General features: G+C 35.1%; 1 protein-coding gene across 2 annotated transcripts in view; it reads right to left on the bottom strand.

The window, feature by feature from the left end:
* Nucleotides 1-18,562, bottom strand: part of SMG1 (SMG1 nonsense mediated mRNA decay associated PI3K related kinase) — a 115,857-nt gene that overhangs the window by 51,665 nt on the left and 45,630 nt on the right. For both annotated transcript variants that reach the window (XM_053555882.1, XM_053555883.1), the window contains 16 exons: nt 17,384-17,557; nt 15,539-15,763; nt 13,838-13,939; nt 12,551-12,820; nt 10,279-10,409; nt 9,977-10,138; nt 9,200-9,318; nt 8,654-8,741; nt 8,466-8,567; nt 7,843-7,983; nt 7,092-7,291; nt 6,542-6,738; nt 6,208-6,372; nt 5,126-5,280; nt 2,932-3,074; nt 2,581-2,782 (listed from right to left, as the gene is read on the bottom strand). In XM_053555882.1, coding sequence (XP_053411857.1) covers nt 2,581-2,782; nt 2,932-3,074; nt 5,126-5,280; nt 6,208-6,372; nt 6,542-6,738; nt 7,092-7,291; nt 7,843-7,983; nt 8,466-8,567; nt 8,654-8,741; nt 9,200-9,318; nt 9,977-10,138; nt 10,279-10,409; nt 12,551-12,820; nt 13,838-13,939; nt 15,539-15,763; nt 17,384-17,557 — 2,576 coding nt within the window. The remainder of the gene's footprint in view (nt 1-2,580; nt 2,783-2,931; nt 3,075-5,125; nt 5,281-6,207; nt 6,373-6,541; nt 6,739-7,091; nt 7,292-7,842; nt 7,984-8,465; nt 8,568-8,653; nt 8,742-9,199; nt 9,319-9,976; nt 10,139-10,278; nt 10,410-12,550; nt 12,821-13,837; nt 13,940-15,538; nt 15,764-17,383; nt 17,558-18,562) is intronic.

Genomic DNA, 18,562 nt, shown 5'->3' with positions numbered 1-18,562 from the left:
ACTGCTACTTCCAGATCCCTCACTCTCCCCATTTCTACCATGATTGCTCTCCAAGTAAGAAAAAAAGAGTTAAATTTTTCACTTTCTTTTCCACCTCTGCCTATTCCTCTCACGGTATCACCTCCCTGACATCTCAGCCTGAAGCCAGCACTGTACAACATTGACTCTGCACCTGCTTCTACCTACACCAATACAACCACCAGCTTGTCAGAGGAGCCTTGATTACTGGACACTGATGAACTGCTGAGTTTTGGTGACCAACACACTTATCACTTCTACCACTAAAGGGTCTTGGGTTATCACCAATGGTAGGTTCTCTTGTTCCCACTGTGCTCTGCAACGTCCTATACTTTATCTAATGACTAACTTCTCAGGGGAAAACAAAAAGGCTTTAATTTCCCCTACCCTTATCCCTAATCCACCATACATTCCCCAAACTATATTCAACATTTTTTTTCCTATACCCAACTTTAACTGCTCTTCTTGATGCAGAGAAAAGGTGAGATCTGATTAATCCTTTTATGACTATTCTACTGTTTTGTCTATTTGTTTGGGACATAGAGTCCCACTCTGTTGCTAGAGTGCCATGGTGTCAGCCTCACTCACAGCAACCTCAAACTCCTGGGCTCAAGTGATCCTCCTGCTTCAGCCTCCCAAGTAGCTGGGACTATAGGCACCCACCACAATGTCCGACTAATCTTTTTTTTTTTCTATTTTTAATAGAGATGGTGTCTCCCTCTTACTCAGGCTGGTCTCGAACTCCTGGACTCAAGCAATCCTCCTGCCTCAGCCCCCCAAACACACAGGGCTAGGATTACAGATGTGAGCTACCACGCCCAGCCTCTACTGTTTTTTCAACCTCTGCTTTCCAGTAGCTCTTTCTCCCTATCCTAAAAGGATACTTAATCTCCGATACTTAAAATAAACACATAATATATCCTTCTACTTCCTCTCCTTGGCTTTAAGAAAAACTCACTGACCAAATAACTTACCTCCAGCTTTCCATTTTCAAATTTCTCTACTATTCGGTATTATTCAACCTGGCTTCATCTCTTTATCTTTCTACAAAACTCTTCTTCCTTATAGTCCCTGGAGCATCTGACAAGGCTGACTGGTCCCATCTGGATCTCCCACATCTAAGACACCTCCTTCCTCCATGTCCTTGTGTTTTCTTCAGGGGCCTTCTCTGCCATCCCTTCACAAAATACTAAAAAGGATTCTGATCTTGGCCTTCTTTCTTTTTCACTCACTATTCTCCAGAGGCTTATCTCTGTTTGGTAGCTTATGAAGGCTCTAGTGTAGAGAGGGAAAAGGAAAGGTGACCTTTATTTATCACCTATACACTAATGATGTCCAAATAGCTTAGACTTTCTCCTTAATTCCAAATCCAATTCTTAACTGCTTAACCCAACAATCTCATCAGTACATTTCATCTGCATCTTAAACATGCCTTAGTGTTCTATGTGTGTTTTTTTACCCCCACCTCCGGTCTCTTCCAGCACACAGAAGAGTAAATCACCAAGTCAGGTCACAACACAACTCTGTTCAAATCCCACCTGAAATCGTCTATCTTATTAGGAGTAAACAAACTCCTTTTCTCAGTTCCCAGCTACTTTCTGGCCTTATCTCCTATTATTCAGGCTGCTCCAATCACAATGGCCTCCCAGCCATTTCTAGAACACTCCAAGCCCATCATTCCCACATCAGCTCTGTTCCCTCCAGTCTGTGTCCATACAGCATCCTCATGGACATTCTCTGTCTTAGTGTCTTTCTCTCATTAGGAAGTCAGTTTTAAGCATACCTGCTTCTTTGAGGCACAGAAAAGGTGAAGTATTATTAATCTATCAATGTTCTATATCCTGTTTCTTCAGTCTTTGCTTTAAAAAGTTAGAATTTCTGTCTGTTTTATGTACTGCTATGTCCCACTGCCTGGCACAAAGTATGGGCTCAATTAAGAAATCACGGATTAACCCATTTACCAGCACAAGGCAAGGATATCATATAAAGTCTAATGGTCTTTATTTTCCCAGCCAAGTGTCTGGGTTACAGTGAGTACTCAAATTTGAACTATGGGATTAATAAATATGCAAAGGAATAAGGAGAAGAAATGAGACATAAGATTTTAATCAGCAGACACTCACAAACTCTGTCCTCATTACAACAAATGTCTTTAATATATTCAAATCCAATTTAGAAACAAAGACATCAAATGTGATCCTTTATAAAGCAGTAATAAGTTTCTCTTCATATCCATTTTGGTGTAATTTTCAAGCTATATCTACATTTTTTCACTCTTGTCCACCTTGAAGGGTAAGCTTGTCTAGGTCTTAGAACAGTAGGTTCTAAGAATCCATATCAAATGACTACTAAGTAGCTATGAGTCTGTTTACCTGTTACACAAATATCTCCTCACCTCTAATGTTAGTTTCTTGTAGTCATTTTTATAATGTCCGTATTATAAGATATTTGTGCATTTGACCACTTTTAATATTTTTTTCCGTATAAGACTCTGTAGTTAATAAAAATTTGTTTGAATTGGATTAAGTATCATAATCTATAATTAGAAAAAGAAAGCCTTACTTTATATAGTTGAAATCAGCTTTTAGGTTGAGAGAAGTAGAACTGGTACTCTTTTTCAAGTCATGGATAGCATTCTGCCAGTCCTGAACAGCAGCCCAATCAGCAATTGAGATGTAGCACTCACACGCTTTATTTCCTAAGTAATTTATAACCTCAGGGGAAGAATCAGTTGGTTTGGACAGCACAGTCTTCCTGGAATCACCTGAGTGAAAGTATTTTATGAAGTAAGAGAGAGATTCAGAGCAATTATAAATATTTCAAAGAACGTACAAATCTAAAGTAAGATCACTGCTATCAAATAATATTTGAGTATTATTTTTGTTTTGCTTCATTTAAATACAGAACGCTCACCATTCAGAGAATGCTTAGGACTGGCACTGTTACGCCCAGCATTGGCCAACGTGAGCACAGACTTGTCAAAGCTGGAGATGCAGCAATCAACACCTGTCATGGCACAAAGGTGCTCCTGGTACTCCACAGAGGCCTTTTCAAACCTTAAATGCAAATTGAAGCAGTCTTATTTTAAAAACACGTATCTCATTTTCCAAAAAATAGCAAAAGAATGGATTACTTGATAAATTAAGCTAAGACAATGAGTTAACTATTCTGCAAGGGAGTAATAAGTTAGATCTCTTCACAACAAATGAAACTAAATTCAAAGAAAGTTAAATGTTAAAAAATACAAGGTAGTGGAAAATAGTTCTAAGTAAATGATGTCAATGTATGAGAAAGCTATGTTGAAGGATAAATGCAAGAATCTACAACATAACAGATCTAACTGCATAATAAAGACACTTCTGGGTGTCTAGAATATAACATAAACGTTAAAAACAAATTTTAAGAAATTAGATAATATCATTAACTTTAGTATATAAGAAAATCTCACAAATTAATGAAGAAAAAAAAGAGAGGCCATGAAGACATAACCCACATTTTGAAAAGTCAGAAATGGTCCATATGTGGGGGAAAGTTCTATGTCATTAGTAAAGAAATGTAAACTACAGCTACTTTCACTGGGAATAGTGGCAGGGTTCTTATTTCTCATTGACCCAGAGTATTTACAAAGATGAAGGGAAGTGGGGTACTCTCCTATTAGGGATATAATTGCAGGCATCTTTTCTTTAAGGTAACTTAGCAACAGAATATATCATAAGCTTTATTTATGGTCTATATAGCCTTTCTTCTAGTAAATAGACTTGTAGGCAGAGATTCAAAAAAAGTAATCAGAAATAGAAGGAAAGTTCCATGGTGCATTAAGATTAGTAAGGAGATTCTAACCCTTTGGGAGGCTGAATGGGAGGATCCCTTGAGATCAGGAGTTTGAGACAGGCCTAAGCAACATAACAGGACTCCATCTCTAAAAAATACATAAAAATAAAAAAAATTAGCCAGACCTGTTGGTGCACACTTGTAGTGGCAGCTTGAACCCAGGAACTGGAGGTTGCAGTGAGCTGTGATGGCAACACTGCACTCCAGCCCGGGAAAAAAAATTAAACCTTATCTCAATGCAAACAGATATTGGGGGGGTGGGGGGGAAGGGTTAAGAGGAGTAAAGAAACCTTTTGATGCTAAATTAGTGACGAACAATAAAAAGTACTAAATTATGGTACACTCACAAATACAAAACAAAATCACGTCGTAGAATATTTAACATGGCAAAATATTTTTGAAGTAGTATTGAGTGGAAAAGCAAGCCATAAAACCATGTGCCTATATATGTTGCTGTTTCTGTAAAAAGTGGGGGGAAAAACTATGAAAAAAAGAGAACTAGGCTCAGAACCCGTAGCATAGTGGTTATGGCGCCAGCCACATGCACTGTGAGGCTGGCGGGTTTGAAACCGGCCCTGGCCTTCTAAACAACAAAGACAACCGCAACAAAAAAATAGCCAGGTGTTGTGTTGGGTGCCTATAGTCCCAGCTACTCAGGAGGCTGAGGCAAGAGAATCACTTAAGCCCAAAAGTTTGAGGTTGCTGTGAGCTGTGATGTCAAGGCACTCTACCCAGGGCGACACAGTAAGACTCTATCTCAAAAAAAAAAGAAAGAGAAAAAGAAAAAAAGAGAACTAGAAATGAATATACACCAAAACTAATAATTACCATGAAATAGAAGTATAAGCAAGTCTCTATTTTCCTAAATTTTCAAGATTTGGTTAAACTAACATAAACAGATTTGACTCAATTATGATACATACTACTTTACCTAGAGGAATTAAATGTTTGGACATAGAATTCACAGGACTAATGAGCAAATAGTGTAATTTGTACCAGAGGCTAATAATGGAAGGTTCTCACTTAAAGATCAAGCTCAAAGGTATTTATGAAACAAGTAATTGACAGGTTTTGTTTTACAGAATGATTTCCTATAATTCCTACTGCTAATACAAGAATAGATTAAAGATGCTTCCCAGTAAAGTGATTTACAGCAAGCTTTAATTGTTGAAATTGAACAAAGCTATTTCAAACATTTAATTACAGTGTTAGCCAGTACTACAAAGGATCTGAACAAAAAGTAATCCTATCACCCCTTTGGTTCCTTCCAACTTACCTCCCTTCAGCCTGATGGGCCACTGAGTTAATCCAGAGAAGATTTTTTCCAACAACAGAAGACGACCAAACAGCAATTCCCTGTATAGCTTCAGGACAATGAAGTTCACACAGTGCTTCCACCACCATCATAATGGTTACTTCCAAATCATTCCCCTGAAAATGGCATTCAGAAAAATTAATCACAGATCTCAATACTATGAAAATCCAAATCTCAACTAAATTTATAACTACTAATCACAGTCTAAAAGCCTATTTAAAGTTAAATGTATGTAACAATTATTTTCACAGTAGTTAGCTTAGAATTCTTAAAATGTTATATATGAAGTAACACTCACAAAAGGTAACAAACAGAACCTTAGCAGGTGTAAATCTGTGTAAATCTGTGCCCCTGCCAAAGTTAACCTAATATTATATCTGTAGATGCTACAGAAATAATACATTACTTCATGTGTTATTAAAAGTAAAAAATTTTAAATATAAACAAAATGATTTACTTCATTCTTTGAATGTTGCTTATTGGCATTACATTAATCAGTAAACATTTTGCTACTTTTAGATTCCATTTATTTTTTGTAAGCCCACTTACAAACCAGGAATTATTCAAGCACTTTTCCATGCATTATAATGATTATTTCTCCCATAAACAAATTCCTTAAAATTACTTTTAATTTTTATTTTATTTGTAGCCAAGACTACAGGCGTCCATCACAAGGCCCGGCTATTTTTTTTTGTTGTCATTATTGTTTAACTGGCCCAGGCTGGGTTCAAACCTGCTAGCCCCAGTGTATGTGGCTGGCACCCTAACCACTGACCTACAGGTGCTGAGCCCTTAAAATTACTTTTAAAGGTCCAACCTTTAAACATAAGAAATGCATATTTTTTAACATGTTCTATATACAAAACATAAATAGGTGACGTCAGCAGTTGTTGCTTTTATAAAATATAGGATCAAAAGGTTTTGAAACAAATCAAGTTTTAACTTATTCTATCCACAGAGTAAATCATACCGAATGAATTAAACTCATGTTTTTCTAATTAACAGACTTTTTTTTTTTTTTTAACTTTAACACACCACTTTACCTGAGATAGGTTAGTTGTCTTCATCTCTGTAAGCAAGTCAAAGCCATGTCTCACTGTCACTGCAGGCTGGCCTGCCAACAAGCCAACCCTCATAATGGAGAGTCTGATCCGGGTCAGCCAGTCTTGACAAGTTTGGCGATTGGTATAGAAAAAAGTCCTGATAACCTTTAGGATAAAGGGAAAGAAGAGCTCAGGATTGGTTCAAATTATAGCAATAGACATCTCAAAAACATATAAACGCAACATATAAGTCTACTGTGATTTCACCTCTGCACATACTGTCTGGTTTGATCGTAAAATTGATACAAAGTAACATTATCCCTTTGAAACCAACCTTGGGAGGTGATGTTAAGGCATTAGCACATCCCTCATATGCATTATACATTAGTTTCTCTAAATTTTCCAGATACTGTAGAAGAAGAACAAGTCTAAGTTGGTTGCTGCTGTGGCCTTCATCATTGTCTGCAGTTGTCCACTGACTAACATCTTGATCAGGGTTTAATGTGTGAGCTGCAAGACTCCTAATGATACCTGAAAGTAAAGACAACATTCTAAATTTTTAAATAATCTTTAAACATCAAACATCCACACTGTCTATCCATCATTCAAAAATAAAAAATCCCAACACAAAAGATCTTTCATTTCAAGGGGGAATGAAAGTGTTTTCTCCACACAAATCTCCTATCTTTGAACAAAAATAATCAACCATAATGCTAATGCAATTATTCAAAAAAAGCTTATTCTAATCCTCATACTTGAAAATTACTGATTTTTTTTTAAAGTCATACATTCTCAAATCTTTGAATTTGAAATCCATTATTTCTTAATAGGGCTTTGAAAGCATTTACATTACAAAATTTGAAATAGCACAAAGAGTCATTTACCTTCAATTGTCTGGAAGGTGTCTTGAGCTCTGCCCAGTGGGGTTCTCAACTTAGAAAGGACAGTAAATTGTGCTGCTTCCCAAATAGCCCACTGCCAGAGGACAGCATCTGTCTTTAGGAGATTGCGAGGAATTGTTGATTGGTCACGCTTATCCAGTCTCTGGCAGCTATAGAACAATCTTTCTAACCAATTGTCCTTCCTGGGAAAAGTAGTTTCATATTAAATAGAAAATGACAACTTCGTTTTAATAATTTAAAAAAACTGAAACAGAAATGGGAGTAAAGGACTGTAATTTTTCTTACTCCCAAAATGCAAAACCTATGAAATATAGAAACATTACATTCCAACCTCTCATTCTGGAGTCTTTTACAGTTAAAATAGAATGGGATATAGATATGGAAAAAAAATTAGGGTAAACACCTCATGACAATTTAGTTATCTGATAAAATTCATTCAATGCAACTAAGCATCTTTAGAATATTAGTGTGGCAACCCCCACCCCAAAGTGTTAAGGACATCATGTCAGTTAAGTGTCAACTGCATTTCATTACTCAAATCCAAAGCCCACTTTTGTTTCTCTAGATGCTATCTTCGAAATGATTTTCCTATTGAAGAAAATGAAAATGCTAAGAAGAATCTTAACTTTCTACGTTGCCACTCTGGACATAATTTCTCCTCAAAACTGGGTATAAGGTCAAGATACTTTTAAAATTACGTTTCCCAAGAGGAATAGTCAAAGAAAAGCCTTACCCTGTTCTGTGAGAATTCCCATACAAAATAAAGCTAATAACATCAGAGAAATCTTGTGGGTGGAATGTGTTACTTGGCGCTTTACTCATATGACTTCTTAATGCTAAAGAAATTTCTTGAATTTCTGTGTGATTATTATTGCTGGAGACAAAAAAAAAAAGCCCTTGTTATGCAAAATGTTTTAGTTAAAAGGTATCACATACTAAAAATGGATTATTATTAATTGGAAATACAGTAATACTGAGTTTAAAATGGATTCAGACATATTATTATTACTTAATAATTCTATACTCTTAAAGCTCCCAGATCAACATAATCAAAAACAATAAAAGATTACAGTTTAGTTTTCCAAATATCTGAATTATTAAAAAATATATTTTGGTACTATACGAATTATTTTATACTAATTGCTGGATTTACAAGGCTCATTGTTTTTTAAACAATTTATAATTTTCCTCTACATCTGCAAATTTGATCCTTTGACACCTTCAATCACTGAAACAAAGCACCATGCAAAACATAAAATTAATAAACTAATTGGCAATTTGTCTTTTCTTAAACTAGAAGATGACTAGGCAATATGAACACAGCAGGATGTCTTTGCCCCAAGATAACTACTATACCTTAAGACAACATCTAAAGGAATAGACTTCAATAGCTTTCCAAATGCCTGTCGGATACGAGTTCCACTATGGACTAGCTGAACACGGCAAACATCAACACACCTAAGAAAAAATGAAACAAAGCAGGTGTGATAACTTTCCATGCTATTAGGGGGCCAGGGTCAAAGAAAATGATCTTTAGCCCATACCTCTGTAGAAGATCATCTGGCAAGGAAGAGGACAGAGCATGAAGACTACTGCATGCTTGCAGACAGATATTCACATCTTCAACAAGAGCTATTAACAATTAAAAGATAAGTTACCTTCAGCTTGCCAACAGAACTTATATCCCAATTTGTCATAACTTTCTGAACCCATTTATTTAACACTAAGTGCCTATAATGAACTGACTGGTAACCATTCTGATGTGGAATCATCACTGAAAGTAATGTGTGGGGAATAAAAGATTCAATAAAACCCACTTAAAGTAAATACTCTTCACAAAAATCTTTTTCTGAGAGAAAACTAAAAGTACATGGAATTTATAAACATTTATCTAAGTTTAAAAATGTAAGTCACTTTAAAAAACTTAATTTTCAAATGCTAAGAATGAACAACCATCAAAACTGACTTATCTATCATTAAAGTGAAGATTATATATCTTCAGCTCAGGAAAAGCACTTAGGTGACTACTTTCTCCTGTTGTCAAAGATCTTTTTAAAAGCTGATAAACAAAATAAAAAAATCAGTCTTACTGTTGGCTAATAGGCCTTTGCAAAATTTATGGAAAGATGGAAGAGAGAATAAGGGTGCATATGTTTCAGACTTCTTCATTAAAACAGCCACTTCCAAAGCCCAAGTCATTAACAGTTTCCTAAAATATAAAATATACAGTTGAATTTACATCTAAAAAGTAATAATTTAAACATTTTAAAGCCTATATTCTCTTCTTATACATCTCGAGCATTAAGAAATAAAATTAGAAACTATAGAAAATACTTTGTCAAAATGCTTGTGGGCCCTTTAAGAAAACCTCCCCAAAGTAGCATAAATTATAATAAAGAATATTTAAAAAAAAAATCTCTAAGGATTTATTCTTCTTCAAAATACTGAGGTGAGGTTGAGATTTTTCGTGTAATTCTTTTGGAAAAGAATAAGAAAGCCTAGATTAAATAATAAAACCAAATTTTTTTTTTTGTTTTTTTATCGTTAAATCATAGCTGTGTACATTGGTGCAATCAAGGGGTACAATGTGCTGGTTTCATACACAATCTGAAATAGTCTCATCAAACTGTTCAACGTAGCCTTCATGTCATTTTCTTAGTTATTGTATGTAGACATTTGTATTCTGCCTTTAGTAAGTTTCGCCTGTACCCATTCTAAGATGCACCATACGTGTCGCCCCACCAAATTATGAAATGTTTCTCCCAATGAAGAAGCTAGTCTACCTCACTCTAATGTATATTTTTTATTCTCAAATTAATGAGGCAATTAATAGGAACAGTTAATATTATAAAATAACTCTTAGTTACCTCGTATCCTGGTTAAGGTTATCTTTCTTAAGCAATATTCCCAGAAGATTTAGTATTATTGAGAAATGTTTCTTTGTAGCTGTAGTTACAGTACTGATCACAGCTCCATCAAACAAAGAAGGAGAAGAAGAACTAAGACTACTAGATATAAAGTGGTCATGCCTGAAAGACAAGTATGAATCATCTTTAATCAAAAAAAGGCAACACATATTTTTAATAAATAAGTACAGTAAAAACTCTTCTTCCTCCTTAAAAATAAAATGCTTTGTGGCTTTTTTCTGAAGGATTTATAAATATAGTACCTGGTACAATGAGAATACAATGTGTACAGCACAGCATATTGAATGGCAGGGAAGTGAACAGCCAGGTCATTGTGCACGATCATCAGATTCTTACTCAGAAGCGCAAAGACAGTTGGAGACAGTGCCCACATCTGATGGTATACAAAAGAAAATAAATTTATGGCATCTCCAAGTTATGTACAAGCATACAAAGAGTGTATCCTTTAAGTTTAGACATTTTAAAATCAAAATTACATATTTAAATTTGGAAATAATCCAGTACACTAAACCGAGGTCATAAAATACCTTGTGTGGAGACAAATGAGTAAAAATCTTAGGCTTTGTGCACCATACAGCGCCTAGTTGCAATAGGGTCACTCTCAACTCTGCCACTATAGTTAAGAAAAAGCCATAGACAAAATATGGGATTGAGAGTAGCTGTGTTCCATTCTTTGCAAATATAGGTGGCAGTGTGATGATTTCTCATATACTGCAAATAGCAAAGTGCCCTGTCCAACAATGGGGGGGGGGGGAAGAGGCACATCTGCCACTCTTAAACCTTTTCCACTCTTAGTTTTTTTTTGTTTTCATCCTTCCTTTTTCCTTTCTACCACTAAGACATTCCATTTCATCTGACTGCTCTATCTACAACCCATCTCCTTTTTTCCAGAGTGCAGGACATAGCAGTCTCCAATCTGTATATAAAGTAAATTCTTCAAAAGTCAAATTTTAGTACATAAAGAAGGCAAGAGTTTACCAGAGCCCTCCAACATAAGTTGTAACTACCAATGAGGGAAACAGCAGCTATGGAATGATTTACAAGGCAATCTGATCAAACAATACAGAGCACATGTAAGCATAAACATTAAATTTTAACTTTTCATCTTTCTCTCTTCTGTAATTATATCACATTAATTTCTACTACAAATAATGTTTTTCAACCCTGCATGGCCCAATAAAAGGGAGAATATACAAACCATGAACAATAACTACAAATCAAACACAGGCCACTTCAAATTTCTTTATTGTTTTTCTAAAAGAAAGAATACAGATTGAGTATTCCTTTTATGTAAAATGCTTGGGACCAGAAGTGTTTTAGATTTTGTAGGAATGTTTGGATTGTTAGAATATGTACATATACATAATTTGGAGCTTATCTTAGGGCTGGGATCCAAGACTAAACACAAAATTCATGTATGTTTTATATACACCTTATACACATACCCTAGAGGAAATCTGATAAATAGATATTTATATATTTAAACATATAAATAAATATGTAAATATATATATATATATATTTTTTTTTTTTTTTTGAGACAGAGTCTCACTTTGTCGCCCTTGGTAGAACACTATGGCGTCACAGCTCACAGCAACCTCAAACCCTTGGGCTCAAGAACTCCTCTTGCTGTGGCCTCCCCAGTAGCTGGGACTACAGGCACCCACCACAATGCCCGGCTATTTTTTCTATTTTTAGTAGAGATGGGTCTCGCTCTTGCTCAGGCTGGTCTCAAACTCCTAAGCTGAAGTGATGCACCTGCCTCCACCTTCCAGAGTGCCAGGGTTACATGTAGGCGTGAGCCACTGTGCTTGAATGATGAAATTTATTTCGTAATTTTGTACATAAATTTTGGACTTCATTTTGACAGCAATCCATCATATGAGGTCAGGTGTAGAATTTTCTACTGTGGCATCATGGTGAAGCTAAGAAAGTTTCACATTGTGAGCACTTTTTTTTGGATTTCAGATTTTTGGATTAGAGCTGCTCAACCAGTTAATATAATATTCTAAAAAATATTAAATACTTTTAATATTTTGTAATATAAATATTCCAAAATCCAAAAAAATCTGAAATCTGAAATACTTCCAGACCCAAGCATTTCCAGTAAGGACTACTCAACCTGTATAACTGTTACTAGATAAAAATAGGTAGTCAACATACGTAAGACAATATTTAAGCCCTAAATTTAGTGGAGAGAAGGGAAAAAAGTACTAAGGGAAGAAGAAAGACTGCATATTAAAAGAATTACACAAATTTAAGCTGTGGAAAATGTTGACAAGTTTTCTATAAGCATGCCAGAGTAAACAGAGGAAATTCATTAAAAGACATTTTCTAGAAATATAATGGCAAGGAAAGATTCCCGCCAATTTTATTTATCCAGTCATATCCTAAATATGGCCACACAGTGATTCTATACACACGATGACATGACAGTAAGAGAAAAACATAAATATGCAAGAAGAAAAGGCTTAACCATGAAAAAAAACAAGGTCATTACAATTAAAGACTCACTCCAATTAATGAGTTTTTGGCATTTCCGATTGTAGTCAGGGCACTGAGGTCAAATATAACTACAAATTTTGCATTATCTACATTGAATACATGATTCTTAAAAGCCTCATGTTTTATTTCAGAACAGGCATCAGGAAGTTGTAGACTATGTAGCAAGTTGTTTAGGGCACAAGTCATTTCTCCCAAAATTAATTTATAGGCAGTCTCCAAAACAGGAATATTCTTCAGGCTGAGCACTGCTTGATAAACAGCATGGGCTACAGCAACAACCTGAAAAAGAGAAAGCAAATGATAATTATAATTAAATGGAATGTCAATGTTCTAAATATACAGGAAAACACTATCTGCATAGTACTGGTGGTACAAACCAATTTAAGACTGATAAATTCACTAACCAGAACATCTAAGATTTTTAACTTTACAAAATAATGAACCTTAGGGAAACTATAATCATCAGTGAACTTTTTTTTAGCTTTTATAAAGCTTTACTATAATTATTCTGAAAACAATTACCAGCTGAGTACAGTGGCTCATGCCTGTAATCTTAGCAGTTTGAGAGGCTAAGGCAGTAAGATCACTTGGGGGCAGGAGTTCAAAACTAGCCTGAGCAACACAGTTTTTTAGATAGACAGCCTGCTATCTAAAAAAAATTAAAAAATTAGCAGGACATGGTGGCACATGCCAACAGTCCTTGCTACTTGGGAGGCTAAGGCAGGAGGATTGCTTGAGGACAGGAGTCTGAGGTTGCAGTCAGCTATGATCATGCCATTGCACCCTAGCCTCCTGGATGACAGGAAGAAATCTTTTCTCAAAACAAAACAAATAAAAACAAACAAAAATACCCCTGCCAATATGAAATTTCTCAACATTTTGAAAATGGAAAATAGGCAACATCAAAATACACGTGCAAAGAGCAGTCTAAGATTAGTTTTCCTACATCTATAGAGAAGTCTTTAATGGATTCTGCTAGTAGTTTTAACTTACATAACACAGAACACTTCTGAATGTATAACTTTATAAATATATGTGCTTGTTTTACCCTTATGAAACCAGTAAGTTTACTAAACACAACGATGAGCAGTCTAAAAGGTGTATTTGGCACACCATTCATCAAGGTATACACTATGATAACAAATATTAAGTTAAAAGAATTATTACCATCACTATATTCTAAATCAAATATTTATCATTTTACTCAATTTTACTTATGTAGACTACTAAACAATAGTCTTAAGTTCAACTCTTCAATGACCCAAGTTATCAAGTCATTGTCAACATATCACTTACCTCTTTTTCTTTATGATAACGCAAAAATAGAAGTTTAGATGATGGTATAAACAGTTTTTCTACAAATGATGATGGCAGTTTTGTATTTATCTGCTCAACAATCTAAAAGAATAAGATTTTTAAAAATGAGCTTCTCAGTCACAAAAAGACACAGAGGTACCTTAAATGCATACTGCTATGTGGGAAAACTGAATTGAAAATACTAGATACAATGGGGGCAAGACATGATTGCAAGAGGGACTTTACCTAACAATTGCAATCAGTGTAACCTGGCTTATTGTACCCTCAATGAATCCCCAATAAAAATAAATAAATAAATAAATAAAAGAATCTGAAGCCCTAAAAAAAAAAAAAAAGAAAATACTAGATACAAAATGATTACAACAATAGGGCATTCCAGAAAAGACAAAACTGCGGTGACAGTAAAAAGATCAGGGGTTTTAGGAGAAGGAAGAGGTATGAGTAAGTGGTACATGAGGGATTTTTAAGGCAGTGAAACTACCCTGTATGATACTGTAATAGTGACTACATACCATTATGGATTTGTCAAAATCCACAGAATGTACAACACAGAGTGAACCCTAAAGAAAACTACAAATTTTAGTTACTAATGATATGTCAATATTTGCTCATCAATTTTAACAAACGTACCACACTAACACAGTATGTTAATGATAGGGGAAACTGTTGAGGGACAGAGGTATTTTGGATACCTAAATAGAATATATGTATTTTACACTTAAACATGGATTTTTTTTTTTTTTAAATATTAACAAAGGGAGGTAAAAGTCTGGCAGAAATGCTCAGTAGAATGTCATCTAGAATTTGCTTTAAAATAATCCAGGCTCGGCACCCGTAGCATAGCGGTTACAGCACCAGCCACAGACACCAAGGGTGGCGGGTTCAAACCCCATCCGGGCCGCCTAAACAACAGTGACAACTGCAACAAAAAATAGCCGGGAATTGTGGCAGGCACCTATAGTCCCAATCACTTGGGAGGCTAAGGCAAGAGAATCACTGTGATCCCATGGCACTGTACCCAGAGCGAGACAGTGAGACTCTGTCTCAAAAAATAAAATAAAATAAAATAATCCAGTTGGAGATGAAGGGACAACTAGAAGGAGGCAGAGTCAGCTGCCTAGATGAAACCAGATGGACCATTTCTTTCTAATTATAGAAGCTGAGTACTGTAGTAATGTAGAATTCCATTATCTTATTCTATTTTTATGTGCTTCAGAATGTCCATAATAAACTATAAAAGAAGTTTCATATGGGAAACAAAACATAAAAGAGCCTTTTAAAATAGCTATCAAGTATATTCTTTAATCGTGAGTACCAGAGACTCCAGGGTGAAGGATGATGTTTCATCAGAAAAAAGAGTGAAGCTACACTGAGGAAAACTATCAAATACTAAAAATAGACAGACACTAGGGTAGCGCCTGTGGCTCAAGGAGTAGGGCGCAGGTCCCATATGACGGAGGTGGCGGGTTCAAACCCAGCCCCGGCCAAAAACCACACACACACACACACAAAAATACACAGACACTACAACAAAAGCATACTGGATTACATAAGGAAGACTGATCAATGTATTCAAAAACAAAGAAAGCAAAGCCCTTAATTTATTCTACATCAATTTAAATGCCAGGGCCTAAATAATGCAGCACATTAGAGAGCAATAAAAAAGAATAATTCACATACCAATGTGAGTAAATTCAAGACTGAGATGATATAATCGGTACCACAAGTCTGGCAATTCTCCAATTGGTCTAATCCGTATGTAATGACCATGTCACAATGTATAGTCATGCTAGGATCCAAGCTGCCGAGCAAAACACCAACACACTCATTAGCAGCTGTCAACACAGCCTCAGAAAAAAACACTTGGTTTGCAGCCGTCACACATCTCATTACTCTGTACAGAACCTGCAAATAGGGAAAACAAGCAGCTTTTTAAAAAAATTCACATGCTTCCACAGAGCAAAAAAATATTTTCTATTTAATGCAGTTTCAGCTAGAATTAACTGCCAGCCTTGCTAGTTAGTCTCTTAATATTCTAGTTCTCAGTAATAGAATAACAATAATATCCTTAGCACAATATACCAAAATGATCTTGGCTTTAAAATTCCGTAAGTACTATGATAGGAAATAGAATTTGCTCTACTCTTCTCTTCCCAAAGTCACTAAATGGCTGAGCCAGGACAATACCCATATTCACAGCATGGGAATACCTGCCTTGTGCGTATCACTTCAATCTAGCTTTTAAGCTTTTGGGAAATCAATGTTAATAACCTAGTCACCTTAAGCTTATGAAAGTTCAGGTATTGATGGTCTCTTTTGAAATGTAAGTGTTTTTATGCTTACCACATAATACCTATTAAGGATTATGAAAGTCATAACATTTACAATACACACACATATACAATGCAAAAAAACCCCACTAAACTACAATGGTCAATATTCACATACTAAATTTCCAATAAAAATAAGCTGGGGGAAAAAAACAGAAAGGAAAAATATTTCCTGAATATTCAACAACCACTGCACATTGAGTTTTCTTTAATCTATTCTTAGGTATTTTTATTAAAATCGTTCACAAAGCCCTAAAAGGATCGTAAAACAATCAATTCAATATATAACTACCCTGATTATGTTCTTTACATCTGAGTTAACTGCTTTTATTTCAACTCCCAAAACATCTTCAAACAACTACCTTTTAAACAGTAAAAATGAAGGAAAAAGATTAAATCATTCAGATCAGATTTATATGTTAACTTGCTGGTTTTAATTATCTACAGAACCTGAACATATCTCAAATACACAATTAACTCACTAAGGATTACATACACAGTAACATATTTTATCTAACCATGTGTTCAACAAAAGTAAATGCTCCTAAAAGGTAATTCTGCCCTAACAGAAAAGTTTTAAATCATTATAGATTATATCTTTTATAAATATTGCTTACCCTTCTTACTGAAATAGAGTACAATGTCTGGGGTTCATTTCTCATGTCTATTACACTGAACAACTTACTGGACTATACTAGAGTGCTGCTAATATTTAAGGTTGCCGAAGTGTGGCAACCTAGCTACCTGTGATAACTGACTAGTAAATATTTTAAATGAGTATGTCTTTATATTTTTTGATGTCAGGCTATCATAGAACATAAATATGTACAAATTTCCTAAGCATTTCATCCTGTCATGCTTAAAGAAAATGACTTTTTGAGACTTTTCCTATAGTGTGTTATTCTTAATATATTGAAAAACTAAAAGACTCAATAATTTAAAAGTAAAATTATAATAATTTATTGTAAAATAAAAGAGTAAGATTGTAACATTCAGAGTGGTCTAGTTTCCGTGGGAGTAGGGATGGGAAGAGGATGAGATGAAGCAGGATTCTCTACTTTTCTATTTTAAGAAATCAGCCAGACACATACGTACATACATGCTATGTAGGAAACACAGTTCATTAGTTAAGAAGCATTTATGATATAAAAAATGTTTATTTTTAAATGACACATAAACTTCTAAAGACACTTACATCTGTTACATATGCTTCAGTAATTGGAGGACCTCGAATTGGGCTGAAGCGTTCCCCAATGCTCCTCACCACAGTGCTAAACACCCGGAGAAGTGCTGCCAGCTTTGGTAATGACACTGATGGAGGAGGGATGTCTTCATCCACTGATTCCCCAGAGGCCACATGGCTGAGGTCCTAGATGTGAATTCACAGCATTCTTATTTGAGTAGTACATTGTTTTAATTTTTTAAAAAAGAGAGAGAGAAGAACTCACAATTTTTAAATCATAATTTTAGAATCGATTCTTCACAAATTAAGAAAAATTCTGAGCCACTGGAGAAAACTATGAGTCTACACTATAAAAATGCATTTGATCTATCTAATTATTTAAATAAGTCAACATTAAATCCAACCAACAGCAAATTAAGGAATTATCTCTTATACAGAAGAGATAATCCAGAAAGATACTGGGGAAAAAGAAATTCTATTACATACACTTTAACTCTATATAGGTATAAATGAAGCCACAAACTTTTGCCACCCCTAAATTACTTTTCTGCTAAAATCTCACTGTAGGTATTCTTTAAGCTACTCAACACTAAGTACTGCACACCAACAGTACACACATGAAGAGCCAAGAGGAGGGAGGGTTAGAAAATTGAGAGACCGGCCCTGCAAATTCATAATCTACTAAGGAAGTAAGATATACTCAAAGAAAAAGATTAGCAAAAAAAACAGGGTACTAGAATCAACATATAAATAAACATCAAATAACAGAAGGAAATGAAATCTTATGGACACTAAGGGGAATCTCTACAAACTAAAACATGTGGCTTCTGAAAGGCAGAGAAGCTTTACAGACTGGCTAGGAAAAAAGACAGTCTAGGTATTGGGACAAAGAAAAAAATTAAGCAAAGTATTTTCTTGTTTTTCTCTCAAAAAGAGCAAAAAGAGGGGTACAATTTAAACTACTGAATACTTAATAGCTACAAGTACTAAAAACGTGTTTTTAAAAAAAATGATGAGGCTAAATCTTTATGGGAGTCCTGAGCACTAAAACAAGTATTACGGTATATCTGAATAGGGGGGAAACACAAAAAGAGTCAAAGAGATGGCAGAGAGTTAAGCCATGACAGTGGGGCCATAAAAGCCAAGCACCAAAAACAGTCTTTATAGCAGTATCCTTAAAGCCAACACACT

This window comes from Nycticebus coucang, chromosome 12 (assembly GCF_027406575.1).
Source record: "Nycticebus coucang isolate mNycCou1 chromosome 12, mNycCou1.pri, whole genome shotgun sequence".
In the NCBI taxonomy this organism is placed as follows: domain Eukaryota; kingdom Metazoa; phylum Chordata; class Mammalia; order Primates; family Lorisidae; genus Nycticebus; species Nycticebus coucang.
The sequence above is the reverse complement of the archived record's forward strand: the minus strand, read 5'-3'. Positions and strand labels throughout refer to the sequence as shown.